Source organism: Macadamia integrifolia, chromosome 14 (genome assembly GCF_013358625.1).
Source record: "Macadamia integrifolia cultivar HAES 741 chromosome 14, SCU_Mint_v3, whole genome shotgun sequence".
Lineage (NCBI taxonomy): Eukaryota > Viridiplantae > Streptophyta > Magnoliopsida > Proteales > Proteaceae > Macadamia > Macadamia integrifolia.
In genome coordinates, this window is record NC_056570.1 from 21,640,249 (window position 1) to 21,657,661 (window position 17,413).

The 17,413-nt window shown below is 37.9% G+C and overlaps 2 protein-coding genes across 2 annotated transcripts; one reads left to right on the forward strand and one right to left on the reverse strand.

Moving 5' to 3' along the window:
* Positions 1–203: 203 nt before the first annotated feature.
* On the reverse strand, positions 204–1,835 carry LOC122062014 (E3 ubiquitin-protein ligase BAH1-like). Its single transcript, XM_042625636.1, has 4 exons — positions 1,724–1,835; positions 1,072–1,209; positions 837–895; positions 204–586 (listed from the first exon to the last, which is right to left on the reverse strand). The coding sequence occupies exons 1-4, from the start codon at positions 1,823–1,825 to the stop codon at positions 481–483; spliced, it is 405 nt and encodes a 134-aa protein (XP_042481570.1). The 5' UTR covers positions 1,826–1,835; the 3' UTR covers positions 204–480.
* A 4,146-nt stretch (positions 1,836–5,981) lies between these two features.
* Positions 5,982–7,679, forward strand: LOC122061007 (cytochrome P450 89A2-like). Its single transcript, XM_042624153.1, has one exon. It carries the CDS (start codon positions 6,036–6,038, stop codon positions 7,563–7,565), a length of 1,530 nt encoding a protein of 509 aa, XP_042480087.1. The 5' UTR covers positions 5,982–6,035; the 3' UTR covers positions 7,566–7,679.
* The last annotated feature ends 9,734 nt before the right edge of the window (positions 7,680–17,413 follow it).

The window sequence follows — 17,413 nt, forward strand, 5'->3', positions numbered from 1 at the left end:
CTAAAGTATATGAGTCTCCTTACCGTTCCAAGATCTGTCATCTACCTAAACCTTGGAAGACTAACAAATGTTCCTCGAATTTGTCTTGGTCCTGTTGGTTGGTGGCTTTACTTTGTTCAGTTTAAGCACTCACTTGCCTGTCATAGTTTAATTTTTTAGTCTCTCTCAAAAAAAAAAAAAAAAAAAAAAAATGGAAGAAGAACTAGAAAAAAAACAGACCAAATCTCCAAGATTTCTTATTTCTTCATTAGAGTCGGAGCCAAACATGGAGAATTATATATACAAAGACAAAATCCAGAAAAAAATATGAACAAACTACATTAAGGGACAAAAAAAGGGCAGAAGAAGAAAGGAGGCAGAAATTTTCAAATGAATCCTAAGAACTTAACTCTGCTCATGACTCCTCCTGGAGACTGAGAGATGCTAAGAAAGACAGTTGCAATACAGAACTAAGGTTGTATTAGCCATCTCAAATTTCAATCAGACTCCAACGAAAGCTCGACATTGGGATTCCCAGTGCTCCTTTGCCTGCTTCATCCTCTCTCTTCTTTCTGTCCGAAGCCGTTCCTCCCAATATTCATGGCAACTGTTGAAAGATGCAAAACAGAGGAAATGGGTCAGACTACATTTCTTGTTGAAAGCAACAGGGATGAAACTTAACCATTTCATCCCGCAATACACATTATTTCTTGTTTTGGTTCAGTAATGCTGCCTAAACATTTAATATTTTGAGTGTTTTTAACAGAGGCATCTTGAGGTGATTAAGTCTTGAGATGACAGAAGCAGATTAGTAACCAGACATGCAGTGTAGAATTCAGTGTTTGATCAATATGTACCTGCGACTTAATAAAATGTTAAGCTCCTCCAAAAAGACAAAACCTTCAAAAACTCTAGCCTGAAATCCATTTCAGAAGTTAATTCATTGAACACAAACATACTAGGATTTGAAAGATATCCAAAATGAGGCCCACCAACTGGTGATTCCTGACTTGCATTGACACAAGGATAAGGAAGACAGCTTCTATTGCTGTCACACAAGGATTTAATAAAGAAAATAAATAGAACAGATACCTCTCGACATAGAGGGCATTTTGCTTTATGGTCTGTAGACTTTAGGCCATCCACGATGCTTACTGATGCTGCAGAGCATGCACACATGTAGCAGAAGATATGGCCACATGTGAGAGACACTAGATCAAACACTGTGTCCTGTCAATGATAGAAACCACAGAAGAATCAGGAGATTTAATGAAAATGATATACAACATTTATTTAGGTCTTCACAATTATCCAAGTTAAAACACTAAAAAGATTGTCTATAAACTTAATGGGAGGCCAGGCATGGGGACGTCAAGTTTACAGTTCTTATCCAGGGTATACATTATGATACTATATTTGATCAAAAGATAAAATATCTTTCCTTTTAAGATTAGGAGTTCTCATAGTTGTGACAGTGTCCAAAAGAATACGACACATTGATACCACATCCCAGAAGGAAACTGACAGTAAAACATTTAGGAGATATTATGTAATACAACACTAATACTGATCAGAAGATTATGGCCATCATCCTTCAACAATTCTTCAGGTTGATTGTCATGACATGAAAGTTTCCTAAAAAAATAAAAAATTCTCAATCGATGTTTATCATCATTTATTGGGACTGAATTCAGGTGCAATTGATCAACACACTTCACTGACAAAACCCAATAGACAAACTCACCAAGCATACAGAACAAGTAAGATCAATATCGAGCTTCACTGAATCAAAGATCGCACAAGAGAGTGATGGAAACCGAATTTCCATAATCTTAAGAACACGCATACGAAGAAGAAAAAATCACATAAGAATGGAAATCTCACCTTAAATCAAGCTTCGATTTTGCAGATTCAAACCTCGGATTCGATCGTCTGATTTGGAAAGAGGGTAAACCCTAGATATAAAGTTTACAACCTGAAAAATAGAAACCGAACTTCAATAATCTTAATAAAACACAAATGTAGGCCAAGAATACAAAGAAGAGGGGAAATCTCACCTTCAATCAAGTCAGTTTTAGGCAATCTTCTCAGATGCGAGCATCTATCATGGACAGAGGGTAAACGTGAGAAACCCTAAACACAAAAAAAGAAGAAAAAAAAGAGAAGGAAGAAAGAAGAAAAATAAGAAGAAGAAGAAGAAGAAGAAGAAGATGAAGACGAAGACGAAGACGAATACGAAGAGGAAGAGGAAGAAGAAGAAGACGAGCTGAAGAAGAAGAAGAAGAAGAAGAAGAAGAAGAAGAAAAGGAATAAGAAGAGGAAGAGGACGATTTACCTGTTTCTCACCTCCGTCGCTCTGTTTCAGGGAGAACCTCGATCGGGCTTCAACGTGAGAATCGCAGGAAACCGAAGATTTTGTGTCAATGTGAATCCATGTTTTTTATACCAACCCAATAAACCGTGGCTCAATCCCGGATTAACCTATTGGGGTTAATCCGGATGAGTCATGGATTTTAGTTGAAATCCCTGATTCTACTGGCCACCATGACTCCGAATCGACTTTTCACAAAAATGAACCAAACGGATTAAATTTAATGAAAAACTGATTCCCTGGGATCTGGTCCGATGGATAATTCGAACCAAACGCCCCCTAAGAGATTCTCATCAATATCATTGAAACCAAAATATATTATAATAAAAGGAAAAAATTAAGATTACAAATTTTTTTCACACCTTAGGTGATCAATAAGAAAATTTCTTTAAGTTTTCAAACCTTTTGTGTTTGTTTGTTTCTACATATTTAAGTCATTGATATATGAAATAGACTTGTTATAATAAAATAATTTTGTCTTTATTGTGTATCTTTTCTCATTTTCTCCTTATAATCATGCATTATCAGAGTTTCTAAATTTTTCCAGTTCTCTATTTCGCATATGAGAAAAGTTTGGCCACATTAACGTTGTGCCAGAAGTGTGTCTGCCTTTCTCCTTCCCCCTCTCCCCTTCTCCCCTCCCCCCTGGAAAAGTCCCTTGCCCCATCCCAGCCCTCCCTCCCCCCTATTGGATGAGCTGCCCAACCTCCTCATTTCTTATATATCTCTTTTTTATGATGTCAAAGGGGGGAGTAAAAGGTATAATCTTTGAAATAATGTTGAAAATGTGTTATCTTAGGAGATAGCAATTGGTATAAAGAGAATAATATACATATATTGGGGAGCATTTGGTAAACTAAGCATGATATATTAACATAGCCTAATTGCTCAGAGTACTCTGACTTATAAAAATGTGTTACCAAACACAACTTGTGCGCTTTCACCAAAGAAAAAAAAAAGGATAATTCGTGGGCTCATATGATTACTCACATATTTGCTTAAATTGTAATATATGTTTGAATTATAAGTTTGAATTCTTATCATATATTGTTAAGCTATCATGATCAATTCAAAATGATGTACGGGTAGTATCTTGAATAACATCTAGTTGTGGTTTCATAAGTTTAGGGAAAACTTCAATGCATCAAAAAGGAGAGAATGTTAACTTTGAGTTATTTAACTTGGCATAATGAGTAAAATTATTTTGATGATGATAAACATGAACACCAAAGTTGAACTGGATGTATCAAGAAACCATTGTTTGAAGTAATGTTGAATCTAACGATCATAAAATAAAGCTTCACTCCACCAAATCTGTTATAAATAATAAGTTGTTTCTACCGCTATGAATGTAGATATAAATATGGACTTTCATTACTCCTCTCTATGAATCCTTTCGAAGCATTAATGCATGCACTAACCTAGCAAAGGGCTAATAGGTGGAGGACATGATTCTAAGTATCGCTATTGAATCACCCGTCTTTGGTGATCTACATCGGTTTTGATGACTATTCAATTTCAATACCTATCTGACACCATATTGATTGAACGGTACAAACAAGGGGTAAAAAGTCAAAATAATTTTTTAAGATAAACAGGGATATTTCTGTCTGATATAGCGATCTAATACTGATCCATTCTTATACCGTAATAGTTTTGGGGATGAACAATACCCATTACGATACCATGCTTTAAAACCATGGTGGAGTTCTTCGTCTTGTAAACCCAGTACCCTAGACAGATGATTGCCCATTGTACTTTGATTTGTATATTTGCCTATCAAGTGGCTTGTAATCTTGAGTTGAACATTGAGTCTAGTTTTTAAAAACTCAATAAAACTCCTTTGTCAAACTCAAAATAAATATATTAAACTCCTTTCGGAGAGTGTTTTAAGGTTGTTAGTGGTAAGCCCAAGAAACATTAGGTTTGAGCCGAAACTCTTAGCTTTTTCCAATCCTGGAAAAACGTTGTGAAGCTTGATCGAGTTGATCATTTTAGTGGTGTCTCTTGGTACTAGATGTAGATAAATTGTCGAACCACTCTATATCTTTTGTATCTTTTATCAACTTTCAATCCCCTTCTCAATTACTCTCTATCACATTTTTCTTTTATTTTAAAGCCTCATGTGGTTCATCGAGTTGTCTTGGATAGGCTAAGCTATTAATTGACATTTATATTTTCATACCTAATTTAACCCCTTCTTCTAAGGTTGTCTTATCCAACAGTCATTATCAAGGAGTTATTATCAATTTGGTAGACCATCACTTAGGTGCTCACATTTATTCATCGACAAATTATATTTATTGATCATTATGGAGTATAGGGCAAAAAATCTTATATGTCAACAATCTCTTGGTGATGGAAAAACCTAAATATGATAGAACCTTTGAAACTCCTCCCTAACTAGTGCCAAGTTAGATAACTCCAACTAAAGTTTCTAACATTACAATTGGAACTTATAAAACTACAACTAGATTATATATTTTATGTACCATTTCTATCATTTTGAAGGGTCCTTGATAGCTCAACACCATATGATAAGCATTCAAACTTCTAATTCAAAAAAATATTTCAATTTAGGCATGAGAGCAGTAATGTGAACGTATGAGTTATCTGATAAAAAAAATTATAACTCATGGTACTCTAAGGACTTAAAATTTATTAATATATCATGTTTAGGTTACCAAGTGCTCCCTAATATATATGCATACCAATCTCTTATACCAATAGCCATCTCCCAAGGTACCATCTTTTCAAATTATCTTTTCCAGGGTTATACCATCTTTTCAAATTATCTTTTCAAGGGTTATACCATATTGTCCTCCTTTGACATCAACAAAAGAACTATATGAGGGTAAGGATGTGGCAAGAATTTAGGAATATTCCATTCATGGTCCATAAGCAAAATGATTTCATTACAATAAGTCATGGCATTGTAATAATCCATTTCATACATTAATGAGTTACATTTGTACAAACAAAGAGTCCCATAACTTTGAAAACTTAACAGATAGGAGGCCAAAAGGAGAGTGTATCAGGTTCTTACACGAGAACCATTCTTGTACGATCCTGATCCACACACATGAATACACACAAGAAAAACCCTGTTGTGGATCAGATTGTACAAGTATGGTTCTCGTACAAGAACCTGATCCACACTCCAAAAAAGATTGGGTACATCACAAGTTGGCCAGCATTGTGCATCTCTTTTTCTTCTTTTGAAATGACCCAATGACCCTCCTATGTGACACTCCCTCTCCGCCTCCCCCTCCCCCTCCCCCTCCCCCTTATCGCCTATTCACGCTTCGTCATGCCTATCCCTCTCCCAAGATAGAAATACTGTTACGATTTACATACATACTACAAACAAATACTACAATGCACTTTACACTCAAGAACGTGAAAATTCTTCTCCAGTCAAAAAAACAAAAGATATGAACTCAGGGTGGAATGGTGGAAAATGCATGGACGGGCATGGGCAGCCGGCCCAGCAGCGCCCGCAGGAGCCGCAGCAGCACAAAGCACCATAACCACTGAATTGTTGCTTTGTCATTTGTGTTTTGTCCACTTCCACCAAACATTATCCTCGCAAATTCTATACCACACATTACAAATATGAATACCCATTACACCATTACCACCACCTCTTCATTAATCATTCTTTCCATTTTTCTAAAGTGCTCTAATGGAGGTCTGGTTCATCCTCTTCCTTTCTCTTTGTCTCTGCGCAGCTCTCAAATCCTTCCTTCATCTCTCCTCCAATGGTAAACCCAAGCAAACAAACCTCTCCCTCCCACCAGGCCCTCCTAAAGTAGCTATAATCGGTAACTTACTCTGGCTATACAAATCCTTCACTGATCTTGAACCAATCCTCCAAAGCCTCCGCCACAAGTATGGCCCTATCATTACCCTCCATATTGGCTCTCGCCCTGCCATCTTCATCACAAACCACTCTCTCGCCCATCAAGCCCTTGTAGAGAATGGTGCCGTCTTTGCCCACCGCCCACCAGCCTCTGCTTCTAACCGCATCATCACTACTAACCAACACAACATCAACTCTGCCGCTTATGGTCCTCTTTGGCGAGTTCTTCGTCGGAATCTCACCTCTGAGCTTCTCCATCCTTCTAAGGTTAAATCCTATTCTCATGCCCGCAAATGGGTATTGGAAATACTCAAGGAAAGGCTCAGATTCCATGGTGAATCAGGTGAGCCTGTGCGTGTAACGGAAACCTTTCAGTATGTCATGTTCTGTTTACTGGTTTTCATGTGCTTTGGGGAAAAACTTGATGAGAAGGTCATCACAGAAATCCAAGATGTAGAGAGAACCTTACTTGTCAGTATCAGTTTATTCAATGTCCTTGCGTTCTTCCCAACTTTGGGGAAATTTTTTTTCAGAGATCGCTGGCAGAAATTGCTTGATATGCGTCAGAGACAGGACTCTGTTATAGGCTCTCTAATTAGAGCCCGAAAGGAGAAGAAGCAAGTGAACCCAGATGAACTCTTCGTCTCTTACATCGATACAATGTTCAATCTTCAAATCCCAGATGATGAAGGGGGACGAAATCTCACAGAACAAGAAATGGTGACTCTTTGTTCAGAGTTTCTAAATGCTGGTACAGACACAACATCTAATGCACTTCAATGGATCATGGCTAACCTGGTGAAGCATCAAGAAACCCAAGAAAAGCTGTATTCAGAAATCAAAGGAGTTGTGGGTAAAGGTGAAGAAGAGATCAAAGAAGATGATTTGGGCAAGATGCCATACTTGAAAGCTGTGGTTTTGGAAGGGCTAAGGAGACACCCACCAGGTCACTTTGTGTTGCCACATGCTGTCACTGAAGATATTGTGTTGGACGGCCATGTTATACCAAAAAACGCTGCAGTGAATTTCATGGTTGCAGAGATGGGGAGGGATCCAAAGGTTTGGAAAGAGCCAATGGAGTTTAAACCAGAAAGGTTCTTGGGTGATGAAGGGGAAGGGTTTGATATAACAGGGACTAAGGAGATTAAAATGATGCCATTTGGTGCTGGGAGGAGGATTTGCCCAGGACTTGGGTTAGCTGTGCTGCATCTGGAGTTTTTTGTGGCAAATTTGATCAGAGATTACAAATGGACGGCTGTTGAGGGAGTTGGTGTTGACTTGTCAGAGACGCTAGAGTTCACAGTAGTCATGAAAAATCCATTGCAAGCCCACATTTCACCAAGGGTGAAATAAGAGATTCCCATCGATCCATAATTATTTGACTTCACATTCTACTATTTTAGTATAGTTTATCACTTTATCTAAGGGTGTCTCATGTTATCAATAAAGTTATAAATTGTGAAGTTAGTATTTTTTTTTTTTCTAATTTTTATCATAGTTGGAAATTTTGGTTTTCCAGCTTGACTCATCCTACTCAAAACCTGGTGATTAGGAAAGTCAAGATGGATCAAAATGAGTCATGTTTATTATATGCCCCTCAAAAACGAACTATTTTTCATGATATAGGTAGTATAGTAGTTTCATTACCCTTGGAGAAGTTCAAAACTTATATTATTCTTTTTGGACACGACGTAAATGTGTACATTCCGCTCCTTCTTCCCTGTTCTTTGTTCCCTTCCTAATAAATACATACATGAAGAGTTAGAATGGGGAGTTTAATTTTTTTAATTGAAAAGCCAAAAGAAACTAAAATAGTTAGAGAAAATCTACAAACTGACATCTGTCCATCATTGCCTTGGGACCGATTAGTTTAATTTCCTCTATTGCCCTATTACTACTTTGTACACAAAAAATAGGTTTGGATGACACATAATCCTGTTCGATTCTAAAAAAAAAAAAAAAAAAAAGTGGCGCAAGGCCACATCAAAAAATTGTCCAAAGTCAGTAGCTTTTCAAGACCAGCCATATCGGTTCAAATTCTGTTCACCACCCATCATTGCCTAACAATTGTTTGCAACCTGATCAGAAACCCATTTACTTGGTCCAACAAACAGAAACATCCTAACCTTGTCAAGGTATGCGTTGATTGGGCCTATGCAACTCCATCTTGGCTTTCTGTTTGCCCCAATCCTTCTCTCTCCAAGTTGGTTGTTGTAGGTTTGGATCATCACCCAATTGTTCTTAATTCTGCTGCTGAGTTTTTTAAATCTAAAATGCTTTTTCAGTACCAGCATGTGTGGTATTTCCATCCCCATTTTATTCCTTTTTTGCTCTGAAATGTGGAAATCTGGGGGACTTGACACACTTCCATCTAAGTTTTCTTGTCTCAGTAGAATTCTCCTCAAGTGGAATTCTGAGGTCTTTGGGCGAATTAATTTTTTGAAGGATTTTCTTTTAATCACTTATTGGCCCTGGAAAATCATTCGTCCCCTTCACATTCTGATATATCTGCTATCCATTCCAAGTTTGAATGGATCCTCGAGGATGAAAACTGTTTTTGGCACCAAAAATCCACCGAGTCTTTCTTTTTGGAGGGGATAATAACACCAGATTTTTCCACACTATTGCCAAGGTCAATTTGCATCACAGAACTATTAGTTCAATTTTTTCCTCTGAGTGTGTTCGCATTACTAACCCTGCGTTGATTGCGAAGGAGTTTGCCTCTTACCTTGAAGACCATTTTGTCTCTTTAATGCCTTTAGACCCCAGCTTTATTGAATGCCTCTTCCAACCTATTCCTCATCTGAATACAGATAATTTGACTTCCTGTCCATCTGTTGATGAGATTCGTTTCACCCTGTTTTCTTTTGGCCCCTTCAAAGCTCCGGATCTGTTAAGTTTGTCTCGAATTCTCCACCCGTTTTGAAGATTGATCCGATCCGACATATTTTGGTGGCGACCTGAATGGGAAATTTTCTGAGATCTGTGATGGAAGCAGAGGGGTTGGGCCGATAGGCCCAAGCCCAGAGCCCATCACTGATCTCCTATGGGGGTGCGGGGGCTACGCCCCCGTGGTATGGTTCGACCGGATTGACCACGACCTGATGGGTCGACCCGCGATTTGGAGTATATATAATGTACTGTTACTTGTTGAGAAAGTCATTGTATTTTGGGGTTTTTCGAGCTAGGGTTTCAGGGCGAGTTTTTTCTCGCCGCTGCTAGGGTGTAATCTCTCTTCTGCATAGTGAATCATCTTCTTTTTCGTCCGAGGACGTAGCACACCACCCTGGTGTGTGAACCTCGTTAAATCTCTGTGTCGTACGGATCTATTGCCTCTTTATTATTCATGTTTCTTGGTGTTTGATCTTACAAACTGGTATTAGAGCTCTGGGTTACTTCGATCTATGGCTTTAACGAAATACGATATTAATTGGTTCGACGGCAACATCAGTTTTAGTTTATGACATATTCGAATGATGGTTGTTCTTACGTAGCAGGGTTTGAAGAAAACCCTATTTGGGAAGGTGTAGAAACCTGTAACTATGTCCGATGATGATTTGAATGATTTAGATGATAAAGCTCTTTCAGCTATTCAGTTGTGTCTTTCGAATGATGTTTTACAAGAAGTTCTCTCAGAGAAAACAGCTGCAGAGTTATGGCTGAAGTTAGAGAACCTCTACCTCACCAAATCCCTCACCAATAGGTTGAGATTGAAGCAACAACTGTATACTCTTCATATAGGTGAAGGTACTTCTATTAAATCTCACATATCTGAGTTCAATTATATTGTTACTGATTTGAAAATGATAGATGTTAAAATAGACGATGAAGATTTGGCCTTATTATTGTTATGTTCTCTGCCTCCATCTTATAAGCATTTTAGGGATACCAAAATTTGTGGTAGAGAGACAATCTCTATTGAGGATGTCAAAATGAATCTACAAAGCAAGCAGAAGATTGATGATGAGTTGACATCTACTAATAAATCTGATGGTGTTGGTTTGGTAGCTAGAGGGAGAACGAATGAAAGGGGTTCAGATGGTGACAAAAAGAAGGCTAGATAAAAATCTAAGCACAAGAAATTAACCTGTAATTACTGTAAGAAAAATGAGCATATTAAATATGAATGTTATAAACTTTTAAATAAGCAGAAGGCAGGTGGTGGTGCTCAAAATCAACAGAAAAGAGATGATTCTGCAGAAGCTAGTATTGCTGAAAATAAAAGTGAGTCTGATATGCTTTTGGTGACTGATGATAAAGTTAGATCACAGGATGAATGGATTCTTGACTCTGGTTGTTCCTACCATATGTGTCCCAATCATGAATGGTTCTCTACATACGAATCAATTCGAGGTGGAGTTGTGTTGATGGAAAATAATGCTTCTTGTAAGACTATTGGAATGAGAACGATCAATATCAAGATATATGATGGCATTATCAGAACCTTGTCTAATGTCAGGCATGTCCCTGATTTAAAGAAGAATCTCATCAGTTTAGACACTCTTGATTCAAATTGGTGCAAGTATACAGCTGAAGGTGGAGTCATGAAGATCAGTAAGGGTGTTCTCTTATTGATGAAAGGAATCAAGGTTGACAGTTTGTATGTGTTGCAGGGTACTACAGTCACTGGGTCTGTTGCAGCAGCTTCATCATCTATGTCTAAATCAGATGTCACAAATTTATGGCACATGAGGTTAGGCCATATGAATGAAAGAGGGATGTCATCATTAAGTAAAAGGGGTTTGTTGTGTGGTCAGAGTACAGGAGCAATGGAGTTCTATGAGCATTGTGTGTTTGGGAAGCAGAAAAGAGTTAGTTTCACTACTGCTATTCACAGGACCAAGGGAACTTTAGACTACATTCATTCAGACCTATGGGGGCCCTCCAGGGTTGCTTCAAAGGGGGCTGGTGCAAGATACTTGCTTACTTTCATTAATGATTTCTCTATGAAGGTTTGGGTCTATTTCTTGAAGCACAAATATGAAGTATTTGTCACTTTCAAACAGTGGAAGAATTTACTTGAGAAGCAGACCGGAAAACAAATTGAAAGATTGAGAACCGATAATGGCCTAGAGTTTTGTGAAGATGACTTTAATGAGTTCTGTAAAAATGCAGGTATTACAAGATACCATATAGTTGTTAAAACACCCCAGCAGAAGGGAGTGGCAGAGCATATGAATAGAACCTTGTTAGAAAATGCGAGATGTATGTTATCAAATGCAGGATTGGGCAAGGAGTTCTGGGCAGAAGCAGTTAACACATCAACCTTTTTGGTGAATCAATCTCCTTGCACAACTATTGAGTGCAAGACTCCAGAAAAAGTTTGGTCAGGTAAACCTACAGACTACTCAAATTTAAAAGTATTTGGATGTCCTGCTTATGCACATGTAAATGAAGAAAAGTTGGAACCTAGGGCTAAGAAATGCATTTTTCTTGGGTATGGATCTGGATAAAATGATACAGGTTGTGGTGTCCTGATCCAAAGTCTCAAAAATTTTTTATTAGCAGAGATGTTACTTTTGATGAATCTGCTATGTTGCATTCTAGGAAAGAAGCTCATATTCATTGTGATGAAGGTCAAGAAAAATCTAGAGAAAATGTGGAGTTTGAAAGTGGTTCATCTTCAAACAAAGCACAATGTACTTTAGTCCAGCTGCCTACTTTTACTAAAGGAGATGATGCTCAGGAGAATCAAGAAGAAGAGTAGTACAACATTGCCAAGGATAGACCAATGAGGAATATTAGACAATCACAAAAGTATGGGCATACTGAATTTGTTGCTTATGCATTATCTCTTGCAGATACAATTGAAAATAGTGAGCCTGCAATATATTCTAAAGCTGTTGCTTCAATTGATTCTACAAAATGGTTGATTGTCATGAATGTTCATCTCTTCATAAAAATCAGACTTGGGTGCTTGTGAAGCCGAGAACAGGGAAGAAAATTATTGGTTGCAAATGGGTCTTTAAGAAGAAGGAATCTGCCTCAGGTGTTGAAGATGCTAGGTACAAGGCACGTTTGGTTGCAAAGGGCTATAGTCAAGTACAAGGAATTGATTTTAATGATATTTTCTCACATGTTGTTAAGCATAGTTCTATTCGTGTCCTACTTGCTTTAGTTGTTGTGCATGATTCAGAGTTAGAGCAACTTGTTGTGAAAACAACATTTTTGCATGATGAACTAGAAGAACAGATTTATATGCATCAACCTGAAGGGTTTATTATTGAAGGTAAGGAGGACCATGTATACTTGTTGAAGAAGTCCCTATATGGCTTGAAACAGTCTCCTAAACAGTGGTATAAAAGGTTTGATTCAGTTATGGTTAGTTTTGGATACTCCAGGTGTCAATATGACTGTTGTGTTTATTTCAGAAAGTTTTATGATAGGTCATTAATATATTTGCTACTTTATGTTGATGATATGTTGATTGCAGCAAAAGATAGGCATGAGGTCAATAGGTTGAAGGAACAGTTAAGTTCTGAATTTGAGATGAAAGATTTGGGGGCAGCAAGGAAGATCATTGGTATGGAGATCAAGAGGGATAGAAAAGCAGGAAAGCTGTGGCTATCTCAACAAAAGTACACTGAGAAGGTATTGAATCGTTTTGGCATAAAAGATGCAAAACCTGTAACTACTCCTCTTGTATCTCATTTTAGACTTTCAACTGCTCTATCACCTAAGACAGATGAAGAGGTGGAGTACATATCACGTGTTCCATACTATAGTGCAGTTGGCTCCGTTATGTATGCTATGGTTTGCACTCGTCCTGACATTTCACAAGTTGTTAGTGTGTTGAGCAGATATTTGTCATGTCCAGGTAAAGCTCATTGGGAAGCAGTGAAGTGGATACTTAGGTACTTGAAAGGGACCTCTGGTGTTTGTTTGGAGTTTGGGAGGAATGGTGATAGTTTATCTAGTTATGTTGATTCAGATTATGCAGGTGATCTTGATAAGAGGAGGTCACTCATAGGCTATGTATTTACTCTTAGAGGAAGCATGGTTAATTGAAAAGTTACTTTACAGGCTACAGTTGCATTATCTACTACTGAAGCAGAGTATATGACAGTGACTGAGGCAATTAAAGAAGCTATTTGGCTTAGAGGTTTGTTGGGAGAACTAGCATGGATCATGGGGTGACTGTTGTCTATTGTGATAGCCAGAGTGCTATTCACTTGACTAAAGATCCAATGTATCATGAGAGGACAAAGCATATTGATGTTCGGTATCATTTCATAAAAGAGATAATTGCTCAAGGTAATATTCGGGAAGATTGGTACTGAAGACAATACATCTGATATGTTGACTAAGCCTTTATGTATTGGTAAGTTCGAGCATTGCTTGAACTTACTTGGTGTTTGTCGTGTTTGAGTTCAGCCCTTTGGAGGGCTATTGGAGAAGATGAAGATATTAGCTATTTGTTTATTTGTTGGAGGAGAATTCAAGCCAAGGTGGAGATTTGTTAAGTTTGTCTCAAATTCTCGACCCGTTTTGAAGATTGACCCGATCCGACATATTTTGGTGGCGACCCGAATGGAAAATTTTCTGAGATTTGTAATGGAAGCAGAGGGGTTGGGCCGATAGGCCCAAGCCCGGAGCTTATCACTGATCTCCTATGGGGGTGCAGGGGCTACGCCCCCGTGGTATGGTTCTACCGGATCGACTGCGACCTGATGGGTCGACCCACGATTTGGAGTATATATAATGTACTGTTGCTTGTTGAGAAAGTCATTGTATTTTGGGGTTTTTCGAGCTTGGGTTTCAAGGCGAGTTTTTCCTCGCCGCTGCTAGGGTGTAATTTCTCTTCTGCATAGTGAATCATCTTCTTCTTCGTCCGAGGACGTAGCACACCACCCTAGTGTGTAAACCTCATTAAATCTCTGTGTCGTACGGATCTATTGTCTCTTTATTATTCGTGTTTCTTGGTGTTTGATCTTACAGGATCCATATGGGTTTCAAGCTGTTTTTTTCCAAAAATTTTGAGATTTACTTGCTACTGATGTCTTTAAATTTGTTCAAAATTTCTTCTCTTCTGGCTCCATTCCATTACCAACCATACTTTGATTTGTCTTATCCAAAGATTTTCACCCCATAAGCCTTTGTAATGTCACTTGTAAGCTTTTAGCCAAAATCCTTGCTTCCAGACTTAAACACCTTTTAAAGGATATTATTTCCCCTCATCAAGCCGCCTTTGTCCCAAGTAGATAGATATTTGATAATATCATTATTGCTCAAGAAATATTTCCTTTTCTCAAGCACAAGAAAGGTAAGTCTGGATTTGTTGCAATAAAACTAGATATGGCTAAGGCTTATGACAAGCTTGAATGGAATTTTCTACTCTCTTTGTTTCAATTCTTGGGTTTTGGTGCAAACTGTATCAACCTTGTTCACTTACTAATCTCTTCTGCTTCTTTTTCTATGAAATTAAATGGCTCTGCTTTTAATCGGTCTCAAGGGGAATCAGACAGGATTGCCCCCTTAGACCCTTTTTAATTATTGTGGCCATGGAAGGTCTTTCCCGCCTTCAAACTGCTTATAGAGAGTTGAATCTGTTCAAAGGAATAAAATCTCCAGGTATGCCCCTAAAATTTCTCATTTAATTTTTGCGGATGACACCTTTGTCTTTTGTAGAGCTGATCCAGAGGATTTGACCACGATCAAGTGCATACTTGAATCTTTTTTCTGACCTCTCTAGCCTTACTATAAACTTTGCTAAGAGTGGCCTTCACTTTAGCTCTAATGTCCCCCTTGACCTTAGGCTTTCCTTGAGTAGGATTATTGGCATAAATGAAATGGATGTGGATGCCACCTACTTGGGTACTAAACTGTTTCACAGCCGCTCTAAAAGATTATAGTTCCATAATCTGGTTCATCGTGTCAACAATAAGTTGACAACTTTCGGAAGCCAACCTTTTATCTTATGATGGTTGGAATATCCTTATTCAATCTACCCCCTTTCATCCATTCCATCCTATCTAATGTTGGGTTTTGTTATTCTTAAAATTATATGTAGGGAATTGGATTCCATTTACCTTCATTTTTGGAATGGGGATTCCAGATCACATAGAAAATCCCATCTTATTGGATGGAGGAAGATCTGCAAGCCTAAATCTATGGGTGGCCTTGGGTTGAGAGATTCCGTAACACAGAATAAGGCCCCTTCTCATCAAATTAGGATGGCTGCTCCTAAGTAACCCCTCAAGCTTATGGTCAAGAATTCTCAAGGCCAAATACTTCCCGACCAGGTCTGTATTTGACTAGCGGACTTTAAAGGCTAGGGGTTCTCCATGTCGGAACGCTATAGTAAGTATTCTTCCCATCTTGAAGAATATGATTCATATGAAAATAGGTAATGGGAACTCTAATTTCTTTTGGTCTTCGTGGATTCGTAGGCCTGAAATTCTTTTTCTTCAACATGCCCATTATAATGTGTCCTCTAATGCTCTTTTGGATAAAGTTGGAAAATTTATATACAATTCACAATGGAATATGAACTTATCATAGTCTTTTTTGTCTGCTCATACTGCAAATCTGATTTATAGAATTCCAATTTCCAATGAACCTAATAGATGGTGGTGCTACTTATCAAAGCGGGCATCTAACCACCAAAATTGCTGCTAATTACCTCATCACTAGCACAAGTACTAACACTATTGGATGCTATAACATGTGTATTTGCTTATCACTATGCTCTCAATGGTGACGATTCTTTTGGAAACTCAATTTACATCCCAAATTTAAGCTGTTCTTTTGGAGATTGGCTGTGGAAGGAATCCCTACAAAGGACACCCTGTGAAAATGAATAGATATAGACACTTCTTGTGGTCTATGTCACAATGAGCAGGAAAACATTTTCCATGTTTTCTTCTCTTGTGAATCTTGACAACATGTGTGAGCCGCTGGCCCTTTGGGCTTGAGAGTTGAGTGTTTGCATTTTGCATCAGTTGAATGTTCCATAATGTACTTTTTTAATTCTTGTAACCTTGTGAAGAAGGATTGGAAACTCTTTTTCAACACTTTTGTCATAACCTGTTATTTCTTGTGGATACATAGGAATTCAGTTACCATGGGCTTAAAGTCCCCAAACCTGGTCTCCATATTGAACCAGGTAAATTTCTTGACCATTAGAACAAATGGGTCAGTGATGAACGATATGCAGGTAACAGAATTTGAACCCATAATTCCTACCGTCAATACTAGATCACACTTTTCTCAAAATACTCTTATAGCAACTGTTGTATCTAATAAGTATCTTCATATATCCGGCTGGGCCACTGCTCTATTCTCTAAAGGTAAATGCTTATTCTCTCTTGCCAATTATGTCATGACAGAAGAGGGTACTGAAGCAATTGCGCAAGGACTTTTGATCGAACTTAACGAAATAGTCAAGGAAGGATAGAAGGTGCAAAGTATATGGAGTGATTTGGATGGACTAGAGCGCTTAATGCAACCTCATAATTTTTTGGTTTGGCCATGGGCAACCCTTTCTCTCGGAATTGAATTGGAACATTGGCTTTTCAAGCCCATTTTTTGTGTACATACTAATGATCCTGTAATTAATATGGTGAAACAAGTAGCCTATAGGGCTATGGTAGGAAAAATAAGGTTAAAGAACACTATCTAATATGTTGTTTTGTATGTTTTCTTTTTCGGATAAAAAAAAAAAAAAAGCTATCTCCCAATGTACCATCATTTCAAGGATTATACCATATTGTCCTCTTTTGCATGAGGGTAAGGACATGGCAAAAATTTATGAATACTCCATACATGGTCCATAATCAAAATGATTTCATTGCAATAAGTCATGACATTGGAATAATCCATTTTATTAATAATCTATTTCATACATTAAAGAGTTAAATTAGTACAAACAAAGAATCTCAAAACTCTGAAAACTTAAAGAGATAGGTGGCAAGAAAGATAGCGGATCAAGTTCTTGTATAAGAATCATTCTCGCATGATCCTGATTCACACACATGGAATACACACAAGAAAAATCCTATAATGGATTCCATGTGTGTGGATCAGATCGTACAAAAATAGTTCTCATAAAAGAATCTGATCCACACTTATGTCTCTCTTTTTCTTATTTTGAAATGACCCGATGGCCCTCAAATGTGACACTCATAACCACTGAATTGTTGCTTTCTCATTTGTGATTTGTCCACTTCCATCAAACATTATCCCTGCAAATTCTATACCAC

Coding starts and splice junctions, on each gene's coding strand:
- LOC122061007 (XM_042624153.1), top strand. CDS start 6,036: ATGGAGGTCTGGTTCATCCTCTTCCTTTCTCTTTGTCTCTGCGCAGCT.
- LOC122062014 (XM_042625636.1), bottom strand. CDS start 1,825: ATGCGTGTTCTTAAGATTATGGAAATTCGGTTTCCATCACTCTCTTGT. Junction 1,210..1,723: donor TTACTTGTTCTGTATGCTTG/GTGAGTTTGTCT, acceptor TATCATTGACAG/GACACAGTGTTTGATCTAGT. Junction 896..1,071: donor AATGCCCTCTATGTCGAGAG/GTATCTGTTCTA, acceptor AATGGATTTCAG/GCTAGAGTTTTTGAAGGTTT.